Source organism: Perna viridis, chromosome 12 (assembly GCF_037379345.1).
Source record: "Perna viridis isolate PV_CMFRI_1.1 ecotype Kerala chromosome 12, ASM3737934v1, whole genome shotgun sequence".
In the NCBI taxonomy this organism is placed as follows: Eukaryota; Metazoa; Mollusca; class Bivalvia; order Mytilida; family Mytilidae; genus Perna; species Perna viridis.
This window is the reverse complement of record NC_142456.1, coordinates 8,674,186-8,689,210: the sequence shown is the minus strand read 5'-3', so window position 1 is coordinate 8,689,210 and position 15,025 is coordinate 8,674,186. Positions and strand designations below refer to the sequence as shown.

Here is a 15,025-nt window from a genome sequence, read left to right as displayed (position 1 = left end):
TATATTGTATAATTCTAATAACTTTCTCGTAACTAATGTGTACACTATGGTGTTAATAATTATTTAATCAAATATTCATAGTAAAGTCAAATAAATGATTCATGTTCTTTCTGCATTTAGGAACTGTTTTTTCATGAACTTTTTTCCACATCATACCTCAATGGCGATCCTTTTATTTGTTTATACTCTGTCTCCGCTATCTTATCCTTGCATGGCTGTGTTTATCTCGATTTTTCAGATAGGTGCTCTTTTACTGTTCTTATCCTTGCATACACTACGTTATATTAAAATAGACAGCTAGTTTCTTCCTAACTAAAGAAAAATATTTGCAAGATAGAATGTAATGGAATTCGTCACCGATGTCATTCGAGTCGCAAAGTTGACAGAGTCTCTCGTTCCTAGAAACGCCTTGTCACCTTCCCGTCTCGATTGGCAAACGATGACTACCGCATCTACATTTCCAAAGAGTAAATAACAAATTATCTGGTAATAATTCAAGATATTTTTCAAATTGAACATTTTTTTTTGTATATTCTATAACAAAGACATTTTGGTGATTCGTTTATCTGAGATAAACACAATTGATCAAACTGATCTCTAAGAATCTGTTTAATATATTTTAATTGAAACGTCTTTGTTTGCATATTGTATATTCGATAAATAAGACACGCCACAGTTGTCTAAAATGTTTTTGATAAATGCCACTTGTTGTCAATACCATAGTTGTTATAGTTAATAAACAGTAACTTGTACAACAGACTAGAAGTTCATGCATATAATAATCAAAGTGATTTATATGATTATGTTTAATTATAATTTTGCACATAAACCGTAATTATCGTAAAACAACATTTCAGATAATGAAGTTGAATTTGTTATTAATAAAGTCACAAAAAATTCTTTGATAGTGTTATACAACAAAGTGTAAAATTAGTTCTACGGGCGCATTTTATATTCTCACTTTATGCAGGAATGTAATATCAATTCAATGATTTATGTGTACGCTATATGTTTTGTCAATTCCATGTATGATTTTGATATTAAATTGTTTTCCACAGTCAATTTTTACTTTCATATATATGAGTGTGTATGTAATCATCTTTGTTTCCCTAAGTAGTTAAATATCATATATGAATCCTTGGTTTCCTGTTTGTCATAATGTGTAATGAACCGACTAGCTTAAAATTCATTTCACTTGCTGTAGTCAAACGTCAAGTCAAGTTCTTTTTATTTATAAGTCGATACGTCATTAAACAATAACATAAGCTCATGAGCTTTTGAAATCGACATTACATACATATGACTTTAGATGATGTAGAAACATTTTTAATTGTTTATTATCTATATTGAAATATACTCAAATTGCATTTTCCTTTGAATTATTTCCGACAACAGAAGGGAGGTTATATGATTGTTATAATCTTCACGAGTGAGTGTGGTGTCAAATACCTTGTTCTTAAAATTTCGTGGAAATAGTAACTTCCTTAACCTTCCCTTTGAAACGATCCGAGAAGTTCCGTTCAAACTTGGAATTCCCTTTACATCCGGTTGGAATATGGCTTCTGCTAGGACAGGTGCCGCGTTGGAAATTCGCAAAATTAGGAAAAAACTTCGACAGATAGAAAATTTAGAAAACTTGGAACGAGATTTAACAGACGAAGAATTGAACAAAGTGAGAAAACAACACAAACAACGTGTCATACTGTCGATAGTGACTTTTTACCCCTAAATTTGCAAAAATATGACTTAACCCAAGTTAAGGTTCAGGCCAAGAAACAAAATAGATGTGTAAAGTTGCCCTACCCACCCTATCACATCTAATTGGTATTTTTTATTAAATGCTTTTAAGCTATCATTTTTTTTTGTGGAGTCGAGATTCAAGAAATCCTACTATAAAAGTCTATATTAAAAAAAACTTTTAAAAATGAAATGACTTTACCTACCTACAAGGCTACATGCACCTACCAGTTTTGTTCATCCAATCATGCAAACTTAAACAGACAATTGTTTTTTGGTCATATCATTACCTTACAACATATAGACAATAACAGTGCACTCACATAAGCCTAATACACGGATGAGGCATAGAATTATGGGAAAATGAAAGTCTGTGCAGAGAATTTTCACCGCTTCGAGCCAAATTCATATACATGTATCAAAGTTTAATAATAAAATTACCTTTATATAACAGGTGTTCAGTATATGACGCTTAATTTTGACTGACATACACACACCATAATTGTCAAAGGGGACATATAAACCTGGAGACAGATGGACTCAAGGACCTAATCATGTTGAGGACAGAATTGTATGGTATCAATTTTAATTTATCAACTTTAAATTAATTTTCACAACAACCTTGTTTTAAATTCCTTAAGCAAAATATTAAGCATAGTAGTCTTGTCTTTCAGTGCATTTGGAGAGTTATTACGTGCATGTTATTCTCTTTTTTTAGATTTTAAGGAAAAAACATTTGCGTGAAAATTTGTTGAAACTTTTGGCAGAGCATGGTGAAGAAGAATGCTTTACTTTATCAACCCAATCCGACACAACTGATGATGGGGTTACCTCTCCTTCATCAGCAGGTGATACCAGCTTTGGTTTCCAAGACAACATGTATACCAATGACAGAGTTGTTGAAGGAGAGATCACCCTTATTGAGCCTGAGGATGAAACCAATACTGATCTTATTGATATTGATGTCATTGACGAGGAATATGTTGAAATCTCAAACAAAACGTAAGTAGTGGATTTCGAATTCAAATCATTCTGTCTTTATATTACCAATTATAATAGATGTTTTTAATATGATTTTAGATTTGGCTCATGAGGGATGGAGCTATTTGTACTAAATTACATTTAACTTTATTGATGATACGCCGTTATGTTGTCATATCACTTATGTCTCTACCAGTAGGAATATACATGACTTTCTATCACACATGATTTTGAGTCATTCATGTTTTGACAGAGGATCTTCATATGTAGATTATTAGGCAGTTGAAATGTTTTCTAAGATATGTAGGTTCATAACTCCAATCTTTAATTCTTGGAGTTCATTGGTCAAATAGAATGTTGGTCCAATGTTTCACAAGTTCCATTTTAGAATCATGAGTTGTGTAAAATTCATGCATCAGAAACAACTCCTTTTTTTTTCGTCCATCTCAACTTACAGAACACTTTTGGTGGCCATAGTATATTGTATATCCATTTTGTCTTGTTTTTATCTCTACCATTAAGCTCTGTCTTTTGGCAGATGTACTGTTATCTGTTGCTATTATTTTCTCATGTCATATGATAATTTAAAAAAACATATTATGGGATTAAGTAGTTTTTTTGGTACAATGTGTGTCTCTTGAAAAGAAGCTCACTTTTATTTTTCATTCAGTACATTGTTTTCTGACTCTTCATCTCTGAGTTCTGAGACTTTTAACACAAAGAACGGGATAGGATGTTGCAGATATGTGCTTTAGTGAAGCTGTTTATTATGCTTTTGTTTTCAGTATCTTTATAGTACATTAACAATTATCAATCATCCTAGTACCTATTCACTTGTTACATGTATATGTTTTCAAGTTCATCCAGAATAGATCAGTCCCATGTGGGTCTGGGTGTCAAAATAATAGGCCTGCAGCACTAAGTTTGTCGTAAAAGGCGATTAAATAGTGCTCAGAACCCTGGCTGGGGCTAGGGCGCTTTGCCCACAGAGCAACTGGGTTGTGTGCCCCAGATGGTTGAATGGGGTACCCCTGGCATGTCCGTACCCACCTCTCCCTATTTCCAGTGGCAATCAAAATTTGTTGACCCTATTATCCTTGTGTCTCATCCCTTTTCATCGTCATCATCATCATTTCATGTTCATCGCCTGAATATAGCTGAAATAATGCGTGGGCGTTAAACCCCAACAATCAATCAGAATGGATCATGTAGACCATTTTATTTTTGTTAGTGTTTTATCTTTGTCAATTAGATAAATAAAAAAAAGTATGATAATAAATTGCAGCAAATAAGTACAGTATTAAGGATGGACAATACTTGGGTATACCGGTAAATCACTAAATAAATACTGGTGTCTGGTAAATTGAAACAATATCATAAAATGCCAAGAATAATATCTGCGAAAATAAGTTGGTTTACAGCATTAGTAATTAACAAAATGTAAAAAAGTATAAAATTAAATGTCTCTTTATAGCACAGATGCTTGTACAGGCCAAACAGTTGAAAAAATGGAAGAAAAAGGAGATGTGAAAGATAATACCAAGGACTCCAAGAAACATGAGATAGAAACTCCTAGAGAAAAAACTTCTCAAAAGAAAAGCAAAAAGTCTACCAGAAAAGAAACAGAACCCAATGGTAATGTTTCTTTTATTAAATAAATAAATTTTAAGGGATTTTTTTTTAAATGAAATAGCCAGACACCAATTTTGTAGACATGCACTTTGTGTTTGAGTCATAAAGTTCCTTTCCTTACAGTGTTTTTTGACAGGACTCTTTTTTTTTACCTAGGTCTTTTCAAATTTCATTTACATAGATCATGGACCTTAAACACATTAACATCTCTGTTGAGGACCTTTGGTTTACATCAGATGAATTTTTGATTTGAAATTTACAAAGGTCCTGGGCCTTAAGCTTCCATCCATGAAATCAAGTTTGAACCCCTGCACATAGTGTAAAACTAGAGCTTTCTACTTTTCTTTATCTTGGGCTTCTTTCTTTATGCCCCATTTCCATGAGTTTTTGCCTCCACCAGGTTGTCTTTGGGCAGTCTTTCTATTTTTTTTAGGGAAGGGGAATTCCATCTGAAAAGTAATCAGAAAATATCATTGGATGGGTTTTGTTGCAAAAAATTTTATTTATATACAGTAGACTCCATGGCTATTGTTATATTATTTCAAATCACAAAACCTTGTGTAAAAATACAGATATGTTTATTTTATTTTGTTTTTCAGAAAAACCAGAAAAAATGACGGAAATGAAGAAGACCTTACAAAAATGGAGATTTGCACGTTTTGAGGTGGCCGAATTGGAAGGTCACAGTGACCTTGTTACTGATGTTGATACAGCTGGTGAGCTGATGGTAACTTCAAGGTAATTTTTTCCATTAACTTACAGGTCCGTTTAAAAAAAAATAAGCTTACATTCTATGATAAGGAGAGGGTAACATTATTTTGTCATTAGCTCAATGTATAAAAGTAATTGGTAAGGAATTTACAGTGAGTTGAGCGTGACCTATGACCTTGTTTAACTGCTCGAATGAAGATGTCTATCTAAATAACCACAGTTTAAGCTCTGTTGTTACTAATTCAATAGATGAATTCATTTTGCAAAACTGTGCTATTCCAGTTCAACAAGGTGAGTGGTCACAATAAACTCCCTGTAATAATATGTTTAAAAATATAATAAATTTAAAATAAAAAATAGACAAGTTTAGATGATAACTTTTTAACTTTTAGTATGTACATGTACATTTCAGTGACCTTGCACTTTTGTCTTTTCAGTCGAGATACAACAGTAAAGTTATGGTCATTGGAATCTCTATTAGAATTGAGGAACTATGGTGGACACACCAGTACAGTCACATGTGTACAGTTTCTGTCACAGAAAGACTCACAGGATGTTTGTATGTATATGTAGCTGGTAAATTCTTGTATAATAATGTAGCAAGACTACATTAAAGTTTAAACCATTTCATATACAATAGTTTGCAGCAATGTCTCAGGCCTTAGTATTTGTCGAAAATACTGAAGTTCAAAAGAATATGAGTTCACATACCTCGCATGTTTTTTTTTTGTTTTTTTTTAAGTGCTCTCTTATAATTTGGGATAATTTGTCCTAAATATTCTGAGAATGTTAAGTAATTGCTTAAAAAACCCAATTGGTGTTAAGTATTTTTTGAAATGAGTATTTTATTGGTGCCCCCACCATATAAAGAGATGCAGAGTGTATAGCCATTGGTTATCAGAATCAATGCGGCTTCATATCTTTTTCATTAAATTATTTGGACTGAAAAATATCAATTAAGATCAATTTACCTATTAGTTGTACTAAATATATTTATTGTTTGTTTTTCAAAATCTGTTTGATCATATCTGGAAATACTTTTTCAGGTAAATTGTTAGAAATTGATAGTCCAGAAAGATTGTTTATCAGTGGTTCATATGACTGTACCTTCAAGATTTGGTTGACTGAGGGATCAGGTAATGATAAAGTCGGGGACAGGACCAGAGATTATGAAAAGAGGTGTTGTTAGTTTCCAGAAAAAGGGGTATTCCACGTTATAATTTGCTCATTTTTGCTCTAAATTTTGCACAAAATTGCAACCTCTAGAACCCTCTCAAGATCTGCCACTGAATGTAAAATGGAAACTGAATACCATATTTTCCAGACTATAAGTCAATACTTATCGTCCACTTCGACTTATGTAAGGATTTTTTAAACCTGAGGATCTATGGCCTCAGAGCAATTGGCACACAATTCAATTAATATAATTGAACTCGCTGGACAAAGTACTCCTTAATGAAAATACAAATATTTTATTCAGAAATACTATAAAAGTAACATTGCTGGAGTAAAATACTGTTTAAAACAAACTGCTCAACTCAGATCTCCGCTGACACCTATGATATAAATGCACGCACCTTGCCCTTGACTTGTCTGGCAAATTCGACTTATCTGTGTTTTTTTTTTAGTCCATTTTGTTCAAAATTGGGCAATTCGACTTATACTCCATATTGACTTGTAGTCCTGAACATACAGTAGGTAGACTTCCAATATTGTGAAGTTCTCCAAGTCTCTGAAATAAGGCATTTCCAGTGTCACCTATTTTGGCCCCCAAAAATATGAGATTAATTTTTCTCATAATATCTACCATGGGTTATTCCAGCATATTAATCTTTATGCAGTTTTTAAGTTTGAATCAGCAGTAAAATAAGGCAGCAAAGAGATAGATACATGTACATGTATATCTATACATGGTATTGTAGTTTTTGTGGATACATGTTCACAACACTTACAACTGACTAAGACAAATTTAGAAATTGAAGTTACACATACAGTGTATTTGTAGAGTAATTACAATTCCGTCTTCATTTCCCTGATTACGAGTAAAAGTCCCAGTAAGTCAAATTTGTTTTACAATGAATAATTTAGGCTTCATTGCTATATTTATGTTGGACAGAGATGGTAAACCCCAGAAAATACCAAATGTTGTTTTGGTTAAAAAATAAGGTGTGACAGGATGTATACCATTTTTTACCTCCATGACATGTGTGAAATACCAAAGTTTAACATTCCATTAATTAACTTTCATCCCAGAGGTATTTGTTTATTGAATTCTTGACTTTGTGCTTCCACACCCACCACAAAAACAGGAATAATTTCTTGTGGTAGTGGACTTTGTATTGCTATGCACATAATTCTCATGGAATACTTGTTTACTATAGGGCTTGTAAGTCTTGTCACATGATCCTGTGAATTCATGAAAATTTGTACCTAAATCTGATTCAAAAGCATCAATTGAAAGTGTATATACAGCGGAAAAAATACTTGCCTGTCTCTATACTGTTCTAAATTTGGTGATTACACAAAATAGAAAAAAAAATCGAGTATCAGTGACATTAATGTTAATTCATTGGCAGGGAGTGTGTTTAATGGTCAATTCTAACATGGTTCTTTAGTATTGTTTTCAACACTTCAAAAAATTTTAAGGGAACAACCTTAAAACTGAAAACAAGAATTCGAGATACAATGTTGAAATTATTGTTCAAAAAGATGCACTTTGTGTAGATCCGTTAGTTTAAAATTTATTATCTGATTAATGGTTTAACAAATTTTATAATCAAATTTCAGTTGACCTTTTAATTAATCAATCAGTTTTTCAGAATATCACTATTGATAACTGCATCATATTGATCTACCTGGAAGTACCGGTAATAGCTAAATACAACTCTGTCTTCAGTTTTGAATGCTTTCAACAGTAGTTATTCGGGATAAAAAATTAGTAGAAAATGAGACTTTTAAGCCATATTAAGCTACAAAATTTACTAAAATTTATTCTTTCATAAACACTGTACTTGATGTCAGTTGTCATAAACACTGTATTTGATGTCAGTTGTCATAAACACTGTACTTGATGTCAGTTGTCATAAACACTGTACTCAATGTCAGTTGTCATAAACACTGTATTTGATGTCAGTTGTCATAAACACTGTACTTGATGTCAGTTGTCATAAACACTTTACTTGATGTCAGTTGTCATAAACACTGTACTCAATGTCAGTTGTCATAAACACTGTATTTGATGTCAGTTGTCATAAACACTGTACTTGATGTCAGTTGTCATAAACACTGTACTCAATGTCAGTTGTCATAAACACTGTATTTGATGTCAGTTGTCATAAACACTGTACTTGATGTCAGTTGTCATAAACACTTTACTTGATGTCAGTTGTCATAAACACTGTACTCAATGTCAGTTGTCATAAACACTGTATTTGATGTCAGTTGTCATAAACACTGTACTTGATGTCAGTTGTCATAAACACTGTACTCAATGTCAGTTGTCATAAACACTGTATTTGATGTCAGTTGTCATAAACACTGTACTTGATGTCAGTTGTCATAAACACTATATTTGATGTCAGTTGTCATAAACGCTGTACTCGATGTCAGTTGTCATAAACACTGTACTCAATGTCAGTTGAAGCCCATGTTTGATTTAATCCTAATTTTCTTCAGTCGTTCTTTTATTGAAGCAGAGTTGTCTTTCTTTTTATTTGTTATTTGTTTCTCTGTTTATTAAAACCAAATATCAGCATATATGATTGATATGCACAACAAAAAATAATTTTATAATTCCTCATAAGAAATTCCATTGTAATTAGCCATTTTTGTTTGTAAGTGCCGATTATTGACAAAATACTGATAATTGTATTATTTTCTATGTTGACAAAAATGTAATTTATCATGAATTTGAAAATCAACAATTATTTAGTAGGAGCGATAACCTTCAGAAGAATTTTTGAAACAAAATAGACAGTTAATCTTTGTTTCCGGAGAAGACGTTTTGTGAGATGAATGAGCAAGTAATTGAACATATTTTAAATATCGGTAGGTGTCAATGAAACTGTAGACCAACTTTTATTTTAAATTTGAACAAAATGTTATGTATATGATGCCAAGTTATAGAAAAGAGTTTGCTGTGAAATTTATGCTGGATTTTATTTTTCAGGACAAGCCATAAAGTCAGTGTATACATTCAACCCTGTTACTAAATTGGTTTACCATCCAGTAGCACAAGTCATCATATCTGCTTCAGGTTTGTGTGTAGTCAACTTTTTACACAAGCAAAAATACTTCACATGAATTTCACATGATTTTCAGTTAAAATGAGCAAATGAAATTCATGTAAATGTAGTCTTCATATGAAGTTATGTTAAGTGAATTTCACATAAAATCAAATTTAATTCATGTGAATTTTCTGTTAAGCTAGACTCCTATGAATGTGCATGAACAATTTTTTCCTGTGTATTTGACCTCCTCAAGAAAACAATTTTATTCATAATTCTTATTTAGAAATCTTGAAATTATTCATTGAGACTCAGTTTATCATTGTTTTACCACAGGCTGGTCATTTATATTACCAGTGCTATTGCCTGGGGTAAAATACCATACAATAGCACAAGTTAAAATATTAGGACATAAATGGCCAGCCCTTGGTAAAACAATGATTAAATTAGGTCTACTGGAATAGTTTTGGTTTTTTATATGACACATTTCTTCATGCTTATTAAAAGATGCAGGCTACATTTTGCATGAAATGGCAACAATTGTAAAATGGAGTATAACTTTTCTATGATATCAGAAATTAGACTTTCATTCGTCCATGATGTTGAATATGTGTTTATCATCATTTTACCACGGCTGTGGTATTAATATCATTGAAGCACATCATATAAGAATTGATATTTGACACAATGTGAGATTTACTTCATGATATTATCAGTATCAATATTATCAGTTTCATTATTGGTAATCAAATTTTGGCATTTTCATTCATTTTAATGTAATTTCATTTTTGGAGCAGGAACGACTCTTGTCCTGCAAAAAATCTAGTAGTGTGACTTCACACTATTGGCACAACACTATTTTTTTTAACTCTAGAGGAAAAAGTGACAGATACATACCAATTTCTCCCAATGTTCTGATGGATACTTTCAGAAATATTTGTCAACAAGATCAAAGGAAAAATATACAGATTACTGATTACTGATACATTGTAACAGTTTCTTGTCAGCTTTTAAAATCACTCAAAAACTTTACGTAGAATTCTATTCGTTCTTTTTTAATTTGCCATTAAGTTAATGCATAATCTGTTACAGATGGTGGCAAGATAGAGATGTGGGATATATCCTCAGGTCAGAATCTACACAATGTTCATCCTTATGATGATGCTATCACTGGTTTAAAGGTATCAAAAGCATTATACAAATGAGGATTTATTCTTTTAGAAATTCACGTAGAAGTTCTCTTCGTTGAGAGAACAAAAATATAAGGCCTGGCTGTTACATGAAGCAATCACCTGTTATTTTACATAAAACCAGGATCAGATCGGTCAGTGGTGATTTGTTATGGATTTGTAAGTGATCAATTAATAATGGATTGGTTAAAGAACTGTACAAATATTAGGAATACATCAAAAGGGCATAGAAAATGTTATACTGTGAAGGTACTTTAATTCATGGATACCAATTTTTGTGGATTAGGGAAGAAACACTAATGGGTGAATTCTTGAATTCGTGGTTTTGAGGTTTTCAGAATACACTTCAGTGGAAATCTCCGTTTCATTGGGAACCAAATTTTGTGGTTTGGCCTACCCACAAAAACCATGAAAATTGGTACCACACAAACAATAATATTTTCACAGTACATCTGGACTATATTTTTCTTCATATCAGAGTTGTTCCCCTTTTACTGCTAGCTTGTATAGTTTGTGTTCCTTCTGGAAACAGAACTTTTGTTTATCTACTAAGTACAAATGCTGAAGTAGGTGACATCCTAGTAACTTGAAAACAATGTAACATTTGTGGCATTACAACCAACAATTATATTTAGCCATTTACTTCATTACATGTAAATATAGTATCAATGCATTTTGAATGCTCAGACAGAATGGTTCCAGTCTAAAAATGCAATATTTAATAGGGAGCGCATGCTTTATAGGTATGGCTCTCAATAATGAATGGCTCAAATCATTTTGTCAGATATGGCAAAATAATTATTTGAACTTTCAAGGCAGATGCTGAGCAGGTGTTCTAGAAATCCTGCTATTTTTAGTTTGATCATCTCCAATTACAACACATCAGAGTTATTATTTGAGTTTAAATAAATTTGTCCCTCATAGGCAAAGCCAAAAATCATATTAAAAACTAAATCAATTTTTTGTAAACCTGACCCTTTACTTTCAGGTTGTTGATGAAAAGATTTACAGTTCATCATCAGAAGGTCTTATAGCTGTCCATACAGTACATGATGGAAAGTTGAAGTGTCTTTTTGTCTCAGAAAATATTCGTTCAGAAACAAATGGGTATCTAACCCAGCGATGTATCAGGGGATTTGATGTGTTTGATGGATTGATTTATTACGGAGATGACGGGACAAATATTAAAGTTCTGGATTGGAAAAAAGGTAATGTGATGGTGAACTATTGGAGTTGTTCTTTCAAATTTGAAACTTTAACCCCACCTGCTACTTCCCATGTAAGTTTTTATCACTTACACCTTGCAGGCATCTTGTCCTCATGAAATTTCAATTAATTGAACCCTGAAGAATCATTTGTATGATTAAGAACAGGTAATGCTGCTCCACATTACTAACAGCCCCTGATAATGTGAGAATTGTCACACATTCAGGTTGCCCTTAGGCTTTGCTAATGGCATCCAGTTGCCAGGAAAAAAAAGGGGTACAAGTACAAAAATATGATAGCTGACTGAAGGTACTTGAATCATGAAGAATCCTTTACACTTTTTAAAGAACTTAAATATCATTTTGAATGTAGTTTCAACCTTTGTAAAACAAACACGCAAAAAAATTTTGAAGTCCAAAAGGTTTCAGTTTAAACAAGTTTTACAGCATATTTTAAAAGTGACATACGGTGAGAAGAAAATCAATACAGTTACATGCAGATTGAACTTGATTAAATATTTTGGGCAATTTTTGTTGGAAAAATTATCCTAAGGTATTTTTGTTTTTGCATAAAGTCAAAATAAAACTAGTTATCTCAACTTGAAGCTTCTCTTTTCCATAAAGGGTGGCATTCATACCTCATTGTTTGTAAAAAGTATAAAAGGCAAATCACCTGATGATGGAGAAAGTGACCATTTTAAATTGTTTTTCATGATTATGATTTCTAAAAAGATATTGTGTTATAATCAGGATATTTCATTTGCCAAAATCTATTTGTAAAAAAGATATTTTAGAAGCAAATATTAATATAAATGTTGAAAAATTTTACGCTTTCATAGTTTCAATTTTAAAATCCTAGCTCCATCAGCTATTCCAGAAATACTGGAAAGTTTACTGTCGCAGCATATATTTCAGTGTGATTTCTAATTTTAACAAGAGTTATGATTCTTTCACCAATTTTATTATATGTATTTATGTCTCCTGTTTTTGGGGGGAGCCTCCTGATCTTTCATGAAAACTTCAACAATCTCTCACTTTCATGCCTGTGTCAGAGCAGGAGATTTAGTCACATTCATGTAAATTTTTCCAGTTTCATTTGAATTTTCAGATAAAAATCATAATTATTTTATTCTTGTCAAAACATAATTAATTAAAAAGTCAGCTAATCTCCTGCTTTGAGAAAATTTTGAGAGGGAGATCTCCCATTTTTGAATTTTTTAAGGTTAACATTTATGAATACATACAAATGCAACATTTTTTTAAACTAATATAAAATGTTTTTTTGGTATATAGAACAACTTCAGTGATATTGAAAGACAATGTCAGCATTAAAATTGAATGAAATTCAATGAAATAATTACAACTATATATCTTGTTGAAATTATAATTAATGAGAGATGATATCAAGCAATGTATACTGAATATAGCATGCCAAAATCTGTATGATATGTCATATCAAACTGAGACCCATATATCTCCCCAACGGCTACCGGCTCGAGGGTTGATATGGCATATGATACAGATTTTGACATGTCATGTTCATTATATGATATATTTAAAACTATACTTCAAGTGTGTTTTGAGTAGGGTTGCGATATAGGGAATGTGATGTAGGTATGTGGGTGTGATATATAGTATGCAATATAGGTCTAGAGGTGTAATATAGGGTATGCCATAAAGGTCTAGGGGTGTGATATAGGGTATGCAATATAGATCTAGGGGTGTGATATAGGGTATGCAATATGGGTCTAGAGGTGTGATATAGGGTATGCAATATAGATCTAGGGGTGTGATATAGGGTATACACATCTAGACCTTTATCACATACCCTATATCACACCTCTAGACCTTTATCACATACCCTATATAACACTTCTAGACCTTTATCGCATACCCTATATAACACCTCTAGACCTTTATCACATACCCTATATAACACCTCTAGACCTTTATCACATACCCTATATAACACTTCTAGACCTTTATCGCATACCCTATATCACACCTCTAGACCTTTATCACATACCCTATATCGCATACCTTATATCGCACCCCTTCACAGACTATACTTGAAATTTGGTTAAAATATATGATATATAATAAACATGACATGTTAAAATCTGTATCACATGCTGTATCAACCATCAACCTTATAATATCACCCCATGGGTCGGTGGCCCCTGGGACAATATAGGAGTCTCGGGTTGATACAGCATGTGATACGATTTTGACTTGTAATATTCAGTATGTATTATTACATACATGTATATATGATAAATATACTAAATGATATTATGATATTGTGAGACCCGACAGAGTAGTCAAGAATTGTATACCCCACCCCACTCCCCTCAGTCAGTTATTTCTACATTTAAGTAAAGGTTTGCAATACCATGTATGCTATAAAATTTTTATCTTTTCCACTTTAAGAGTATTAATGGCAGTTTTGCTGTGACCTCTACAGGCAATATAATGTTGGCTTATGGTATTTTGATCCCTGTCAAATATTGACCTCAACATTTGTATATTGAAAATGTCAAAGAACTGCATAAGACTTCCCATGCTGTAAGGAAAATTAATTTGTAGATTCTATTCCCCTCCAAAAATTTGAAAATTAAGACTTTTTCGTGTCAGCTTCAAGTATTGAGATAGTATTACACACAAGTCTGTCATTTCTTGGTGACTACAACAATGTTTCTTTCTCTGAAACTCATGTGGTTATGGATTTAGAACAAATCTATACATTAAATTGCTTAAATTAGGCTTGCAAATATCTGGTATAAAATAAAAAATAAAATCCTCAAATCCACCTCATATTGTTTGTGAAGGTTGGATGAGAATCTACCATTTGAGTTTACTTGGCCTATTATGCATACCCCAAATAATAAATATGCATTATGGAAAACTTAAGGCCACATGCTACATTCTTTTGCTGAATTTCATGTACTAGTTTACCAGTTCAATGACATTTAAGTACTTTTTACAAAAGTACTATTCCTGTATGAATATACTATAGTGTTTTACAACCATTGTAAAAAGGCTGTTGACACACATTGCTCTCTTAGGTAATAAGACTGCTGTCACATTCTTCTTTCTAAATAAGTATTTATTGCTATAGAATGTCTTTTATTTTTTTTATATTACAACATATGTTTCAATCTATATTAAGTTTTATCTAGAACAACAGATGTACATGTATTCCCTTAATTGAAGTCATACAGCTATTAATGATTCTCCTTCTGTTTTTTTTGGCGGGGGACCAGGGGGTCATGCACTTTGGAAAAAAAAAATGTGCAAAAACTTTTGGGAAATAATTTATAGTAAGCGGGAAGATTTCACATAG

At 32.2% G+C, this 15,025-nt stretch overlaps 1 protein-coding gene across 2 annotated transcripts in view; it reads left to right on the top strand.

The window, feature by feature from the left end:
- The first annotated feature begins 1,520 nt into the window (after window positions 1-1,520).
- LOC148601086 (uncharacterized) overlaps window positions 1,521-15,025 on the top strand; it is an 83,563-nt gene continuing 70,058 nt past the window's right edge. For both annotated transcript variants that reach the window (XM_088554354.1, XM_088554355.1), the window contains exons 1-9: window positions 1,521-1,672; window positions 2,456-2,739; window positions 4,193-4,353; window positions 4,950-5,088; window positions 5,499-5,620; window positions 6,108-6,197; window positions 9,230-9,316; window positions 10,380-10,468; window positions 11,466-11,685. In XM_088554354.1, coding sequence (XP_088410480.1) covers window positions 1,556-1,672; window positions 2,456-2,739; window positions 4,193-4,353; window positions 4,950-5,088; window positions 5,499-5,620; window positions 6,108-6,197; window positions 9,230-9,316; window positions 10,380-10,468; window positions 11,466-11,685 — 1,309 coding nt within the window. In that variant the 5' untranslated portion in view covers window positions 1,521-1,555. The remainder of the gene's footprint in view (window positions 1,673-2,455; window positions 2,740-4,192; window positions 4,354-4,949; window positions 5,089-5,498; window positions 5,621-6,107; window positions 6,198-9,229; window positions 9,317-10,379; window positions 10,469-11,465; window positions 11,686-15,025) is intronic.